The 13,549-nt window shown below is 37.3% G+C and overlaps 1 protein-coding gene across 1 annotated transcript in view; it reads left to right on the top strand.

Annotated features, from left to right (window-relative positions):
- LOC141418925 (solute carrier family 5 member 4) overlaps positions 1-13,549 on the top strand; it is an 81,667-nt gene that overhangs the window by 57,863 nt on the left and 10,255 nt on the right. The window contains exons 10-13 of the mRNA XM_074061441.1: positions 1,755-1,862; positions 2,493-2,643; positions 6,714-6,882; positions 8,590-8,805. Of these exons, the coding sequence (XP_073917542.1) occupies positions 1,755-1,862; positions 2,493-2,643; positions 6,714-6,882; positions 8,590-8,805 (644 nt within the window). The remainder of the gene's footprint in view (positions 1-1,754; positions 1,863-2,492; positions 2,644-6,713; positions 6,883-8,589; positions 8,806-13,549) is intronic.

Genomic DNA, 13,549 nt, shown 5'->3' with positions numbered 1-13,549 from the left:
TTTTTTTTTTTTTGTCTTTTCTTTTTTGGTGCTGGGATCGAACCCAGGGCCTCACGCATGCTAGGCAAGCGCTGTACCACCGAGCTACATCCCAGCCCGTATTTTCAAGTTTTAATAAAACTTGATAAAATAGAAAAACCATTCTGGATGGAAATAAAAGAATTCCAGGCTGAGAGAACAGCTTGTGCAGAGGTCGAAGGCAAGAAAATTTGGCATATTTGATGCTATTTTCTTATCCCTTCTATGGTGTTTGTCTGTCTCTTGGCGGTCATTTGAAACTGTGAATCCTTTTTTTTTTTTCATTGCTACTTTAATTTAAGGAAGTCTAGAGAATATGATAGAAGGGCACTGGAGAATAAAGTAGAATTTTGCAAGTGTGAGTTGGGTGAACTGTGAAGGTTGAGTGTGGTGACATCTTTGACCAAGAAGGTGTCAGAGATCACTGACCCCTTGGGCTCTCTGAGACAGCTGGAAAACTGAATAGATTTCTTTCTGCTTTGGAATTTAGAGGTGTACATTAATTTCTGAGCCAACTGAGAGCAACTACTAATGTTGAAAATCTTCCTTAAAAATCAACTTTATTCTTTTGTTCCCTAAGTGCTATTTTAAGTTGAAATGTGCAAATGTGGTTTAAAGTGATATCTCTGTTGCAAGCAGCTGGATGGATGCTCTGAGACAGAAGATTAAGCCAACAATTTTAATAAATTTCTGCAAACTATAAAAAGAACCAACTGTATTTCTTTATTGTGCAAGTGAAGAAAATATAAGTAAATCTTTCTTGGATGATTAATCAAATTCATTTTTACTAGGACAATGTATCACATCTCACTGAATCCACTCTGTTTTCACAGTGGAGCATCAGTTTATTTCACTGAAATCTGGTGAAGATGAATTTCAAAGTTACTGCTGTCACTTCCTGTACAGTATTGTCTATAACAATAAAGAATAAATAAATATGCAATATTCAAGAATAGCCAAAAAATCATGTATACCTCCTTTATAGAAAACTGCATGAAAGAGGCTGAATATGATCTCAAAATTCAAAAACTGGAAAAATGCTGAGATTATTATGCTAAACTGTCAAAAGAAGCATACAAAATAATATCTCAGCAATTGCCATACTCATACCAAAAAAATCTATTGAAAATTATTAGAAAGGAATTACTTTAGAAAACTAATGTGCTAAGGTGTTATTATTCTTGATGACTATCATTTTTCTGGCCTGTTGTCATAATATTGTTTAAGCAACTACAAAGAAAGAAACCATCGAGGTATTCTGAAACTGCCCCTCAAAGGTGACATCATTCCTGATGTGACAGTCACACTGATATACCATCACTAGTGACACTTCTTGGCAGATGTAGGTGAAAACAGTACGTTGAATATGATAAGACACGACTGTCACTGTTGTTTTGTCTATGGAGTTCTGTGTTCTTGGGAGTATTTGTGTTTTTGTCATTTTTCTAGAGAGTGGGATTGGCTTCTTATATTTGCTCTAAAGCTTTAGTGGGTCCATATCCTAAGGGAGACTTCTGCCCCATGGATCAGTGCATGGAGAACTATGGGAATGAGATATTTAGGTCATGATCTGGTCAAAGAGAGACCAGATCTGTAACATCAAACTCAATCTCCAATTTCCAAGCAAATGTCTTTCAGTCCACCTATGATCTTACACCCAACCTCTGTTTCTAGTGGCTGTAGGTTGTTCCTGGTTGAGCCCTAATCACTGAACTCACCTCCACATATCTCCTCAGATATGGTGGCCTGTGTCGTACCTTCTGAATGTGTGAAACACTGTGGTGTTGATGTTGGATGTACTAACTATGCCTACCCAACAATGGTTTTGGAACTGATGCCTGCTGGTAAGTAAATGTCCATGCTCAGACAGCCTTGGAGGCCAGGTGTGTAGATCTACATTCATGAGACAGAAAATAAGCCACACATCTGAAATAACTAAATTATTATGTTGGTAAGGGGAGATCACTGCTATGGTGAACAGAAGCAGAGCAAGATGTAGATATTGGAACTGACCAGGTGGAAACTCACATGCACGTGGTCCTTCTCTGTTTTACCAAGTTCAGGGCCATTACTAATGGTCAGAGGGACATGGAGCATGGTTCAAAACTCTTGACTTTGCCCACCAAAGACTTCTTCAACAGAACCATTGATTGGTTTCTTCCTCTCCTAATCCCTGAGTCAAGACAGCCTCCACAAAGAATGATAGTTATGACATTGTTTCCTCTCTTCTTAAAAGTAGTTCCAGCAGATATCCTCTAAATTCATATTTGGGATTAAAATTCTGTACTGTCTTATCCTCAGATCACCAGGAAATATGCAAGAAACTCTATATGCTATTGTGTATTGATAGATATATGGTTGATCAGTGTTCCGGATAACACTTTTATCTTTGAATGGCTCTCTGGTTTAGTCTGGCCTAGATACACCATAACATCCAGCTCCTAACCAGTGCCTGCACCCTTTTTCTGCTCCAGGACTGCGAGGCCTGATGCTGTCAGTCATGTTGGCCTCTCTCATGAGCTCCATGACCTCCATCTTCAACAGCGCCAGCTCCCTCTTCACCATAGACCTCTATACAAAAATGCGGAAACGGGCATCAGAGAAAGAACTCCTGATAGCCGGAAGGTGAGGGAATCCTAATTTCTAACCAGAATTCCTCTAGCAAAGGAAGAGGAACCAGAATTACTCTGGAAAAAAGAGTTAAGCGTGAAGTAGACTTCCCATGTCTTTGACTTCAGCAAAAGTAATCTCAGAGTTCCACAATGGGAGAAGGGACATTAGAGGACATTTAATTCAACTTATCTCTTTCCACATCCAAAAACTACAAGTTAACTTACAAGTATGAGGCCATTCTTTTAAATTAAATAGTTGGTTTGACAGACTTTCAAATTACTATAATTTGAAACTTTGAATTTGAAACTTCTCACACTACCCTTTCCACTCAGATCTTCACAAATTATTAAACACCTACCTACTCTTATCAGAGTGCATGATAGGTTCGTGTTTTATCTCTAGAAGTTTTCATGAAGGTGACAGTAGATTAAGTCTTCCACACACTAACACAGATGAACTTATCAACTGTAGTCATGAAGAATTGGCCCATGTTAAAAAAAAATCAACTCAGAGAAGGAAATAATTCAAGAGATTTCTTAGAGAGTTATGTCAACCCAGGTGAACTTGAGTAGCCTAGGAAACTTGAAAGCACCAGGTGGAAAGAAGAAGAAAAATAGATTTTCAAAAGACTTCATTTTTCCTTTTCAAAATTTTCAAGTAGAGCCTATATTAACCAGGCATTCTGTAAAATGAGCTAAAGATTAAAGTACAACACATATACAGAAGACATTTAAAAGCCTAAGTGTACAGCTCAGTGATATGTCACAAAATGAGCACACATGTCATCAGTGACCAAATTAATGAAAAGTTGTCAGCACCCAGAACCTCCCTGGAATGATGACTTTTTTTCTTTTTATTTTTTTTTACATTCATGTCCCATCATCATCGTTATTACTATAATCATCATTTTAAGTCTAGATTCCACAAATGAGTGAAAACATGTAATATTTGGCTTTTGGGGCTTGGCTTATCTTGCTCAACATGACAGCATCCAGTTTCACCCATTTTCCTGCAAATGACTTAATTTCTTTTCTCTTTATGGCTGAGTAATGTTACATGGTATATGTATATGCAATGTTTTCTTTTTCCATTCATTGGTTGTCAGGCACCTCAGCTGACTCCATAGTTTGGCTATTGAGAACAGAGCTACATGAAACATAAGTGTGCAGGTTATATATTGATCTATACTCCTTCAGGTACATAACCAAGAGGAGTATGCAAGGCCATAAGGTAGGTCTGTTTAAAATTTTTTGAGGGCCCTCCATACTGTTTTCCATAGTGGCTGAACTAGTTTACATTACAATAGTATATGAGGGCTTCTTTTTTTCCCCCATATCCTCACCAGCATTTGTTTTTAGTTTCTTGATGGCTGCCATTCTGACTTGGGGTGAGATGGAATCTTGGTGTAGCCTTGCACATGCTAGGCAAGTCCCCTACCACTTGAATTCTGTCCCCCTCCCCGCCCCTCATCACTACCCTTTTGTTTGTGTTTTGTTTTTCAAATAGGGTCTTGATAACTTTGCTTGGGCTGGCCTCAAATTTGTCATCCTCCTTGCCTCTGCCTCCCAAGTACCTTAGATGACAAGTGTACACCACCACATTCAACTTAACCACTCTGAATTCTAATGTTATTAGTTTAGTCTTCCAGTTTCAGAATATTATAAATAGAATAACTAAGTACATGTTCTTTGATAATGGGTCTCTTTTGCTCGTGTTATTTTTGTGACAGTCAGTCATGTTGAGTGTATAAGTATAATTCATTTCATTTACTTCCTGCATAGTATTCCATTAGAGTAACATAACTAAATGTGTGTATTCTACTGTCCATCCCCGTCTTGCTTTGCTCTGTCTCTTGCTATGCATATTACTATCTGTTAGATTGCTATTTTGTGCATAGCCTCCATTCATTCTCAGTCTTTCCAAATTTAGTGGTTGTGATAAGAAGAAACATGGGGGAAAGTCTTGAAAAATAAGAAATTGATTATGGCTCTTGAAAAGTTCATCAGATTGATGGTGCTGATTCTAAAAGTGGGTATTGTGGTAAGATAATGAAGGCATCATTTCTCTCTCTACACTCTTTAATTACATTTTTACAAAGAATTTCATTTTGATAATTAAAATGTATTATTATTTACTTGTGGCATAGAACTTCAAGTTCATTTCAAGGCCTCACCATTAGGGAGAAGAGAAGCTGGGATCCCTTTCTTCTCCCCTTAGGATGGAGCCATCCACCAAGGCTTGCTCAGTATGTGAGAATAACATGTGGACCAAGTCCTCTGTGATTCCAGGCCAGAAGCAGTCTCATGCAGTACAAGTGCACTGTCTGTTGCATAGATGGTTGTTCATAGATGGTTGCTCCCAGCTTTCTCGTGAAATTTGTGTAAAGAGAAACTGGCCGTGTTTTTAAAGATTTTACTTTGCTGGTAACATTAACAATAGCTTTAGTAAATTAAACACTTGGGAGGGAAACCCAAAATGCCTCACCTGTCCAGATCTTGCTGTAGGAGCATTTCTATGCTAGAAAAAAGGGCTGGCTGACACTGAGGAAATTCAAGATATAGTTGTCCCCTTATATGATCTTGGACACAAATCCTCTTTAAGTCTTAATGACAAATTGATGACTGTTTCTTTTCCTCTCTTACTGAATGTCAACCATCTCCCAAAACACAAATCTGGGGGGAAACATATGCAGTTTTTTTTAATTTCTGCTGCATGAAATTTATGCCCTTCTAGGGAAGATAATAAATGTATGCTCTATCAGGTGAGAAGTCCTAAGAGGAAAAATAAAGCAAGATGAAAGGATGGCAGCAACTTAATATAGGTGCTCAGGAGATCCTCCTGAGGAGGTAGCATTTGATCAGAGCCCTGAAGGAAGTGTGAAAGTGAGCCTCAGGGCTCTGTAGGGAAGAAATAGTAAGTGCATTTCTTGGAGGTCATGGGTGTGGTTTTTGTTGACAGCAAAGGGTAAGGTTCACACATGAGAGCAAGTGAAAAAGTAAAAAGAAACAAGCTTAGAAAGGCAGACAGAAGCAAGGTTCTATAGGCACATTTGATCCATAAAAAGACTGGGTTTTATTCTTTTGTGTTTTGACGGTACTGGGGTTAGAACTCATGGCTTCACACTTGCAAGGCAGGTGCTCTACTGCTTCAGTCACTGGATTTTATTCTACATGTGCTAGAAAACTGCCGAAGTAATATGGGAGTTATATTATCTTCTTTCCAATGAAGATAACAATAATGATAGCGGGTGTGATTTATTGAATCCTTACTGTTTTAGGCAGCGTGCTAAGATTTATCACATCTCCTTGTTGGAGAGATTTTTGTGCAGTTTAATTGAAACATCTGTGCCTCAGTCTCCCATCTAAAAGCTTATTCCTCCCTCACCATCACTTCCATTATTTCAGATGATGTTCTTTTATTAACACCCTAGTAAATTATGTTTGGTCATTTATTCATACAACAAGCACAGAAGACACTGCAGTTTAGAAAAGTAAGCCATGCTCCCTGGACCCTAATGTGCTGTAATACAGTTTTACCACATGAGTATTTTTAACCAATCCTTACTATCTGCTGGACTACTGAAATAGAAAAATGTACAAATTAGTATTTCTTTTCAATTCACCCAGCATTCTGGGGGAAATGGAGGTTGATTAAATTCTTACCTATAAAAACTGACTTACTTTCTGTCAAGCTAGGAAAAAGAAAAATGGGAGCCTGCTTTCTTGCAAATCATGCAAATAATTAGGTGATTAATAAAACTAAGGTACTGTTTATTTCTAATTGATATATTATAGACATTTCACTAGGGAATTATTAACCCATAGCTGACATTTGAACTGTTTTATGAGTGGGCATTTAATCTCATCAGTGAAGCTTTTATGATCATTTTAGACAAGCAATTGCTTTGTTGGCATTGTACTAACAAATAACCATTGGATAGAGAACAGGTCCATGACAGGTCAAGGAGTTTGAGTTTGTTCTGAAACTAATGAAGAACACAAGCATAAATTCAAGAAATGAAGTGAAATGTAGGTACCTATAAGCTTTTGTTGAGCATTCAAATCGTTTTGTTTTCTTACTAGGCTATTTGTTGTTGTATTAACTATCATCAGCATCTTGTGGGTCCCATTAGTAGAGGTATCTCAGGGTGGACAACTAACCCATTATACAGAAGCAATCTCTAGCTACCTTGGACCTCCAATTGCAGCTGTCTTTGTGCTTGGCATCTTCTGTAAAAGAGTCAATGAGCAAGTAAGTGAAGTTTTCTCTCCGCTGGAGTGAGAATTTGTCTCTTTCTCTAGAGTAGCAAAATGCATTTTTCCTACCACACTTATGCAATTCAAATCCCATCTCAATTTCAGTTGTGGACATAATTCCTGATCTGTACCAAAGTATGAAGACACTTTACACTTATACTCTACATTCACAGTACAGTTTTTACATTTCCTTTTTTTGTTGTTTTTTTTTTCTTTTTTTTTGGTGGTACTGGAATTGAAGTTCAGGGTCTTGTGCTTACTAGGCAGGCACTCAACCACTTGAGCCATGCCTCCAGCCCTTTTTGCTTTGGGATTATCTATTAAATAGGGTCTCACATTTATTCCAGGGGCCAGCCTTGATTGCAATCATCCTATTTATGCTTTTCAAATAGCTGAGGTCACAGATATGCACCATCATGTCAAGTTTTTATTGGTTGAGATGGAGTCCTGCAAACATTTTGCCTGGGCTGGCCTCCAACCCTGATGCTTCTGATGTCTGCCTCCCAATTAGGTAGGATTACAGGCTGGAACCATTGCCCCTGGTCAGCCTTTACATTTCTTAGAAAATATGATGTACAGTGCTGAGGAACACAGCAAGTTTGTGAGACTGCCAGCATCCAATCATTGCTTAATAACATAGTGATTTGAAGCAAATAACTTCACTCTCTGTTTAATGAAAGTAAAAATAGTGCTTACCTGTTTGGGATTCTGTAAGAACTTAATGCAATTATATATATAGTGAGAGAGAGAGAAATATATATATTAAATGTTTTAAATATGTTTAAATATTTTAAATATATATATAAATCTACCACAAAAGTAAAGTTCAAAATGTCAATTGCTATTTAATCATGTACATTTAATCCCATAATTATTCCTAGATGTTAGACTTACTGTTATGATATTCAGATGCAGAGCAAGGTGCTGGTAGAGTGACCCAAGTGGTAGAGCACCTGCCTAGCAAACGTGAGGCCCAGAGTTCAAACTCCAGTACTGCCAAAAAAATAACAATAATAAGTAGCAGGTACAGAGTAGTTAATATCTATGTGCTTTCACCTGTTACTTCATTTTAATATGTTTGGCCTTATGACTCAGACTCGATATTCCTCCATCCAAAGTTCATGCTCTTGATCTCCAGGCAACATTCTTTTCCATTTTCTTTCTTCTTATTTTTTTGGTGGTGCTAGGGTTTGAGCTCAGGGTCTCCTGCTTGCTAGGCACACCCTCTACCCTTTGAACCATCCCCCAATCCCACAACACTGTTTTCCTAAGACCTAGCATCTTAACAGGAGAACAAGGAACTAATGTTTCCAGCCAATTTCTCAGGGAAAATAAATGTTCTCAATTGTCAAGGGCTTCATACAGCTCTCAAAACTGCATATCAGCTCTTCAAATTATGTAACACAGATCACTGGTCTATTGATCCTACAAAATAAATCATAAGTTTTTCATCTGACTATAAAATAAAAGTCAGGGGAAGCTTCAGCTTGGGTCAGTGTTGACAGTAGAGTCCTGGCATTGGGTAGCAGTGCAAAGGTATTTAAATTAGATTATTTGCAACTTTCAACGTTTAGGTAACCTTCTGCCTGGGTTATTTGTTGGTACTAAACTGAGAACTCAGGCAAGATGGTAATTATGACTTACCTGAATGGGCTTCCTGCATTTTCTAAACACTCTAATTTTGTCCTTGTTTCTTTTTCAGGGAGCATTCTGGGGTCTAATGGCTGGGCTCGTGATGGGCCTTATCCGTATGATTGCAGAGTTTTCATATGGAACAGGGAGTTGCTTGGCTGCCAGTAACTGTCCCAAGGTCATCTGTGGCGTACACTATCTGTACTTTGCCATCATTCTCTTTTCCGTGTGTTCATTGGTCATCCTGGGAGTTTCCCTCTTGACAAAACCCATTCCTGATGTTCATGTAAGTGATATGTAATAACTATATGCTCATTCTAAAATAAGTTATTTGCCTTCTAAAGTTGCAACTCGTATATAAGTCACAGGTCAATAGAATTGTTGCAATGCCAGAATCAGCACCCTAAGGGATTATCATCCAGTCACTCAAATAAATAACAATTTGCACTTAGCATATGTGAAGCAACAATGAATTAAGAAGTAACCGATTAGGGCATCCTACTTTGAAAACTCTGCAATGCCATTGAGAGGTGAATCTACACCATTGTTACAGAACCCCAGGAAGGAAATAATTAGTGTTACCCAAGAGACTGAGAAAGACTTTACAACACAGCTGTCATCTAGCCTGGAACTATTTGGGTTGAGTACAATTTCATATTCAGTATGAATGCTGGTACAGAGATTTTTTTATTTTATTAGCATATAATAGTTGTATGGGAGGTTAATTTTTAAAAGACTTAGTAACACAGTGGTCTAGAAACAGGACAAATAGAACAGTTGTATGAATTGTATGAATATTGAATGTTAAATGAATAAACACTAGAAAATATATAATTTCCAAACAAATAAATATTTTTCCAATAGAAATATCCAATTTTTATGATCAGTTTTTGGTAAGCATTTTGTCTGGAAGACCTGTGAGAACATTTATCTAATTTATGTTTACATTTTAATAATATACTATGAGGTTTGAACTTTCAGAGTAGGCTGATAAATATCAGTAGTCATTGCATAGACAATCATGAAACGTATGGTAAACCAAATCTAGCAGGGCAGTGATATTACACCCCCAGGATAACAATTTGGGGGAAGGTTAGAAATGGTTGGTCTGGGGCGGGGAGGTGTATACAATGTATACACATGTGAGTAAATGTAAAAATGATAAAATAAAAAAAGAAAGAAAGAAATGATTGGTTCAAGTTAAGACAGGAATTCAAGGAGTCCTAAGAAGAGACTTGTAATGATAAAAGTGGATTTCATACACAAAATGTATGAAAGAAGAGCTTACGAAGATATGATAAGAAATTTAGGTTTAGAAGGGTGAACATTTTTATGCCAACAAAAAATAAGAAAGCCAGTTACAAATTCTATTTAAAAATGTGTGGGAAAGTCATAAGAAAAATTTAAAGAGATTCCAAGATGGCGGCTAGAGGTAGGAAGCAGAAAGCGACCCTCCTATAGTGAAATCTTGGAGAGATGCTGGAGACACACTTTGCAGGCATAATCACTGAGAAAAGGCATAACTTTGACTCCTCCACATCTCCAGCCGGCGCAGAGAATCTCCACCTCACGTTAAACGGAGAACCGAGGAGGTCCCGGGGGCCGCCAGTGGCCGGCGCCCAGACGGCTTGGGAAAACACGGACCAGCTTACTGTCGATTAGTACACTAACACTCCCTGTTTATACCTTTGAAACTCTCTTGTCTGATACCTTGTTCGGCTTTCTCCCTCTTGTCTGTATATTTGTTTTCTCCTTTTCTTTAACTTCTTGCTTTCCATCTCAGCTCACCCTTCCATTCTAAATATTACCATTGTTATTATTAGAAGCTAGAAAATACTTAATTGCACATAGTACAGGGACAGTAACAACACCAAAGACAATGACGGGAAGACAGAAAAAATAGGGAAACCAGTTTCCCCACAGCAAAAAATTAGTACAGGAACCAGAGGGGAATGAAGAGAACAGAAACTCAGATCCAGACTTCAACAAAATGAAGATAAACTATGCCAAAGGACCCAACGAAGCCCACAAGAATAATTTAAAAGAAGACATTCTACAAGTACTCAATGAGAATTTTATAGAGATGATACTGGATAGGGTCAACCAAAATATACAGGAGACACTCAAGAAATTCCAAGACAACAAAAATAGAGAATTTGAAAAAGCAAAAGAAGAAATAAAGGAAACCATAGAAGCACTGTATAAACACCAAAGTGAAAGAGAGAACACAATGAATAAACGGATAAATGAACTCAGGACAAAAATAGACAACATTAAAGAGGAAAACTGCCAGGATATGGAAAACCTCAGAAAAAAGAACGAAACAGAACTGCAAAATAAAATGGAAGGCCAATCCAGCAGAATAGAACAAACAGAAGACAGAATCTCAGAACTTGAAGATGAAATGGTAATTAAAGGAAAAACCGAAGAACTATTAATTAAACAACTCAAGACCTGTGAAAAGAAAATGCAAGAACTCACTGACTCCATCAAAAGACAAACTTGAGAATCATGGGCACCAAAGAAGGAGAAGAGGTGCAAGTGAAGGGAATGCGTAATCTATTCAACAAAATAATAATGGAAAATTTCCCAAATCTAGAGAAAGATATTCCCATACAGATGCAAGAGGCCTCCAGGACACCAAACAGACCAGATCAAAATAGAACTACTCCACAACATATCATCATTAAAACAACAAATTCAGAAACTAAGGAAAGAATATTGAAGGCTGTAAGAGAGAAAAAACAAGTAAAATACAAAGGTAAACCCATCAAAATCACAGCAGACTTCTCAACAGAAACATTAAAAGCAAGAAGAGCGTGGGGTGAGATCTTCTGGGCACTGAATGAAAATAACTTCAACCCCAGGATACTCTACCCAGCAAAGCTATCATTCAAAATAGATGGAGCAAAAAAAGTCTTCCATGATAAGCAGAAACTAAAACAATATGTGACCACAAAGCCACCATTACAAAAGATTCTGCAAGGGATTCTGCACACAGAAAGTGACACCCAATTAACCATGAAAAGGCAGGCAGCACCAAACCACAGGAAAAGAAAAAGCAAGACAGTAGAGAGTAACATCAAGTTAGGTACACACAATCAAACCTTCAAACAACTAAGACAACTAAATGAGAGACAGGAATCACCACATACCTATCAGTACTAACGCTTAATGTTAATGGACTTAATTCACCCATCAAAAGACACCGTTTGACAAAATGGATTAAAAAAGAAGATCCAACAATTTGTTGCTTACAGGAGACTCATCTCACCAACAGAAATAAGCATAGGCTTAGGATGAAAGGCTGGAAGAAGATTTACCAAGTCAATGGCCCTCGAAAACAGGCAGGAGTAGCAGTACTTATCTCTGACAAAGTAGACTTCAAACTTACATTGATCAAACGAGATAAAGAAGGACATTCCATACTAATAAAAGAGGAAATAGACCAAAAGGAAATAATAATCATCAATCTGTATGCACCCAATGTCAACGCACCCAATTTCATCAAACATACCCTGAAAGACCTAAAAGCATATATAAACGCCAACACAGTGGTTGTGGGAGACTTTAACACCCCATTATCATCAATAGATAGGTCATCCAAACAAAAACTCAATAAAGAAATCCAAGATCTAAAATATGCAATAGATCAAATGGACCTAGTAGATGTCTACAGAACATTTCATCCAACCTCTACACAATATACATTCTTCTCAGCAGCCCATGGACCTTCTCCAAAATAGATCATATCCTAGGGCACAAAGCAAGCCTCAGCAAATATAAGAAAATAGAAATAATACCGTGCATACTATCTGACCACAATGCAGTAAAAGTAGAACTCAACAACAAAAGTAAAGACAAAAAACATGCAAACAGCTGGAAACTAAATAACTCATTACTTAATGAAGAATGGATCATCGATGCAATAAAAGAGGAAATTAAAAAGTTCCTGGAAGTCAATGAAAATGAAAACACAACCTACTGGAACCTATGGGACACAACTAAGGCAGTCTTGAGAGGAAAGTTTATAGCCATGAGTGCATATATTAAAAACATTGAAAGATCCCAAATCAAATACCTAATGATACATCTCAAACTCCTAGAAAAACAAGAACAAGCAAATCCCAAAACAAATGGAGAGAAATAATAAAAATAAGAGCTGAAATCAACGAAATAGAAACCAAAAAAACCATACAAAGAATTAATGAAACAAAAGTTGGTTCTTTGAAAAAATAAACAAGATCGATAGACCCCTGGCAAACCTGACTAAAATGAGGAGAGAAAAAACCCAAATTAGTAGAATCAGGAATGCAAAAGGGGAGATAACAACAAACACCATGGAAGTCCAGGAAATCATCAGAGACTACTTTGAGAACCTATATTCAAATAAATTTGAAAATCTTAAAGAAATGGACAGATTTCTAGATACATATGATCATCCAAAACTAACCAAGAGGAAATTAATCACCTGAATAGACCTATAACACAAAATGAAATTGAAGCACCAATCAAGAGTCTCCCCAAAAAGAAAAGTCCAGGACCTGATAGATTCTCTGCTGAATTCTATCAGACCTTTAAAGAAGAACTGACACCAACCCTCCTTAAACTGTTCCACGAAATAGAAAGGGAAGGAAAACTGCCAAACACATTTTATGAAGCCAGTATTACACTTATCCCAAAACCAGGCAAAGACACCTCCAAAAAGGAGAACTATAGGCCAATCTCCTTAATGAACATTGATGCAAAAATCCTCAACAAAATAATGGCAAACCGAATTCAACAACACATCAAAAAGATTATTCACCACGACCAAGTAGGCTTCATCCCAGGGATGCAGGGATGGTTCAACATACGAAAATCAATAAACGTAATAAACCACATTAACAGAAGCAAAGACAAAAACCACTTGATCATCTCAATAGTTGCAGAAAAAGCCTTTGATAAGATCCAACACCATTTCATGATAAAAGCTCTAAGAAAACTAGGAATAGAAGGAAAGTTCCTCAACATTATAAAAGCTATATATG

The sequence above is a fragment of the Castor canadensis genome, chromosome 18, assembly GCF_047511655.1.
Source record: "Castor canadensis chromosome 18, mCasCan1.hap1v2, whole genome shotgun sequence".
NCBI classification, from domain to species: Eukaryota; Metazoa; Chordata; class Mammalia; order Rodentia; family Castoridae; genus Castor; species Castor canadensis.
Note: the sequence above shows the minus strand (reverse complement) of the source record. Positions and strands in the feature narration are given on the sequence as shown.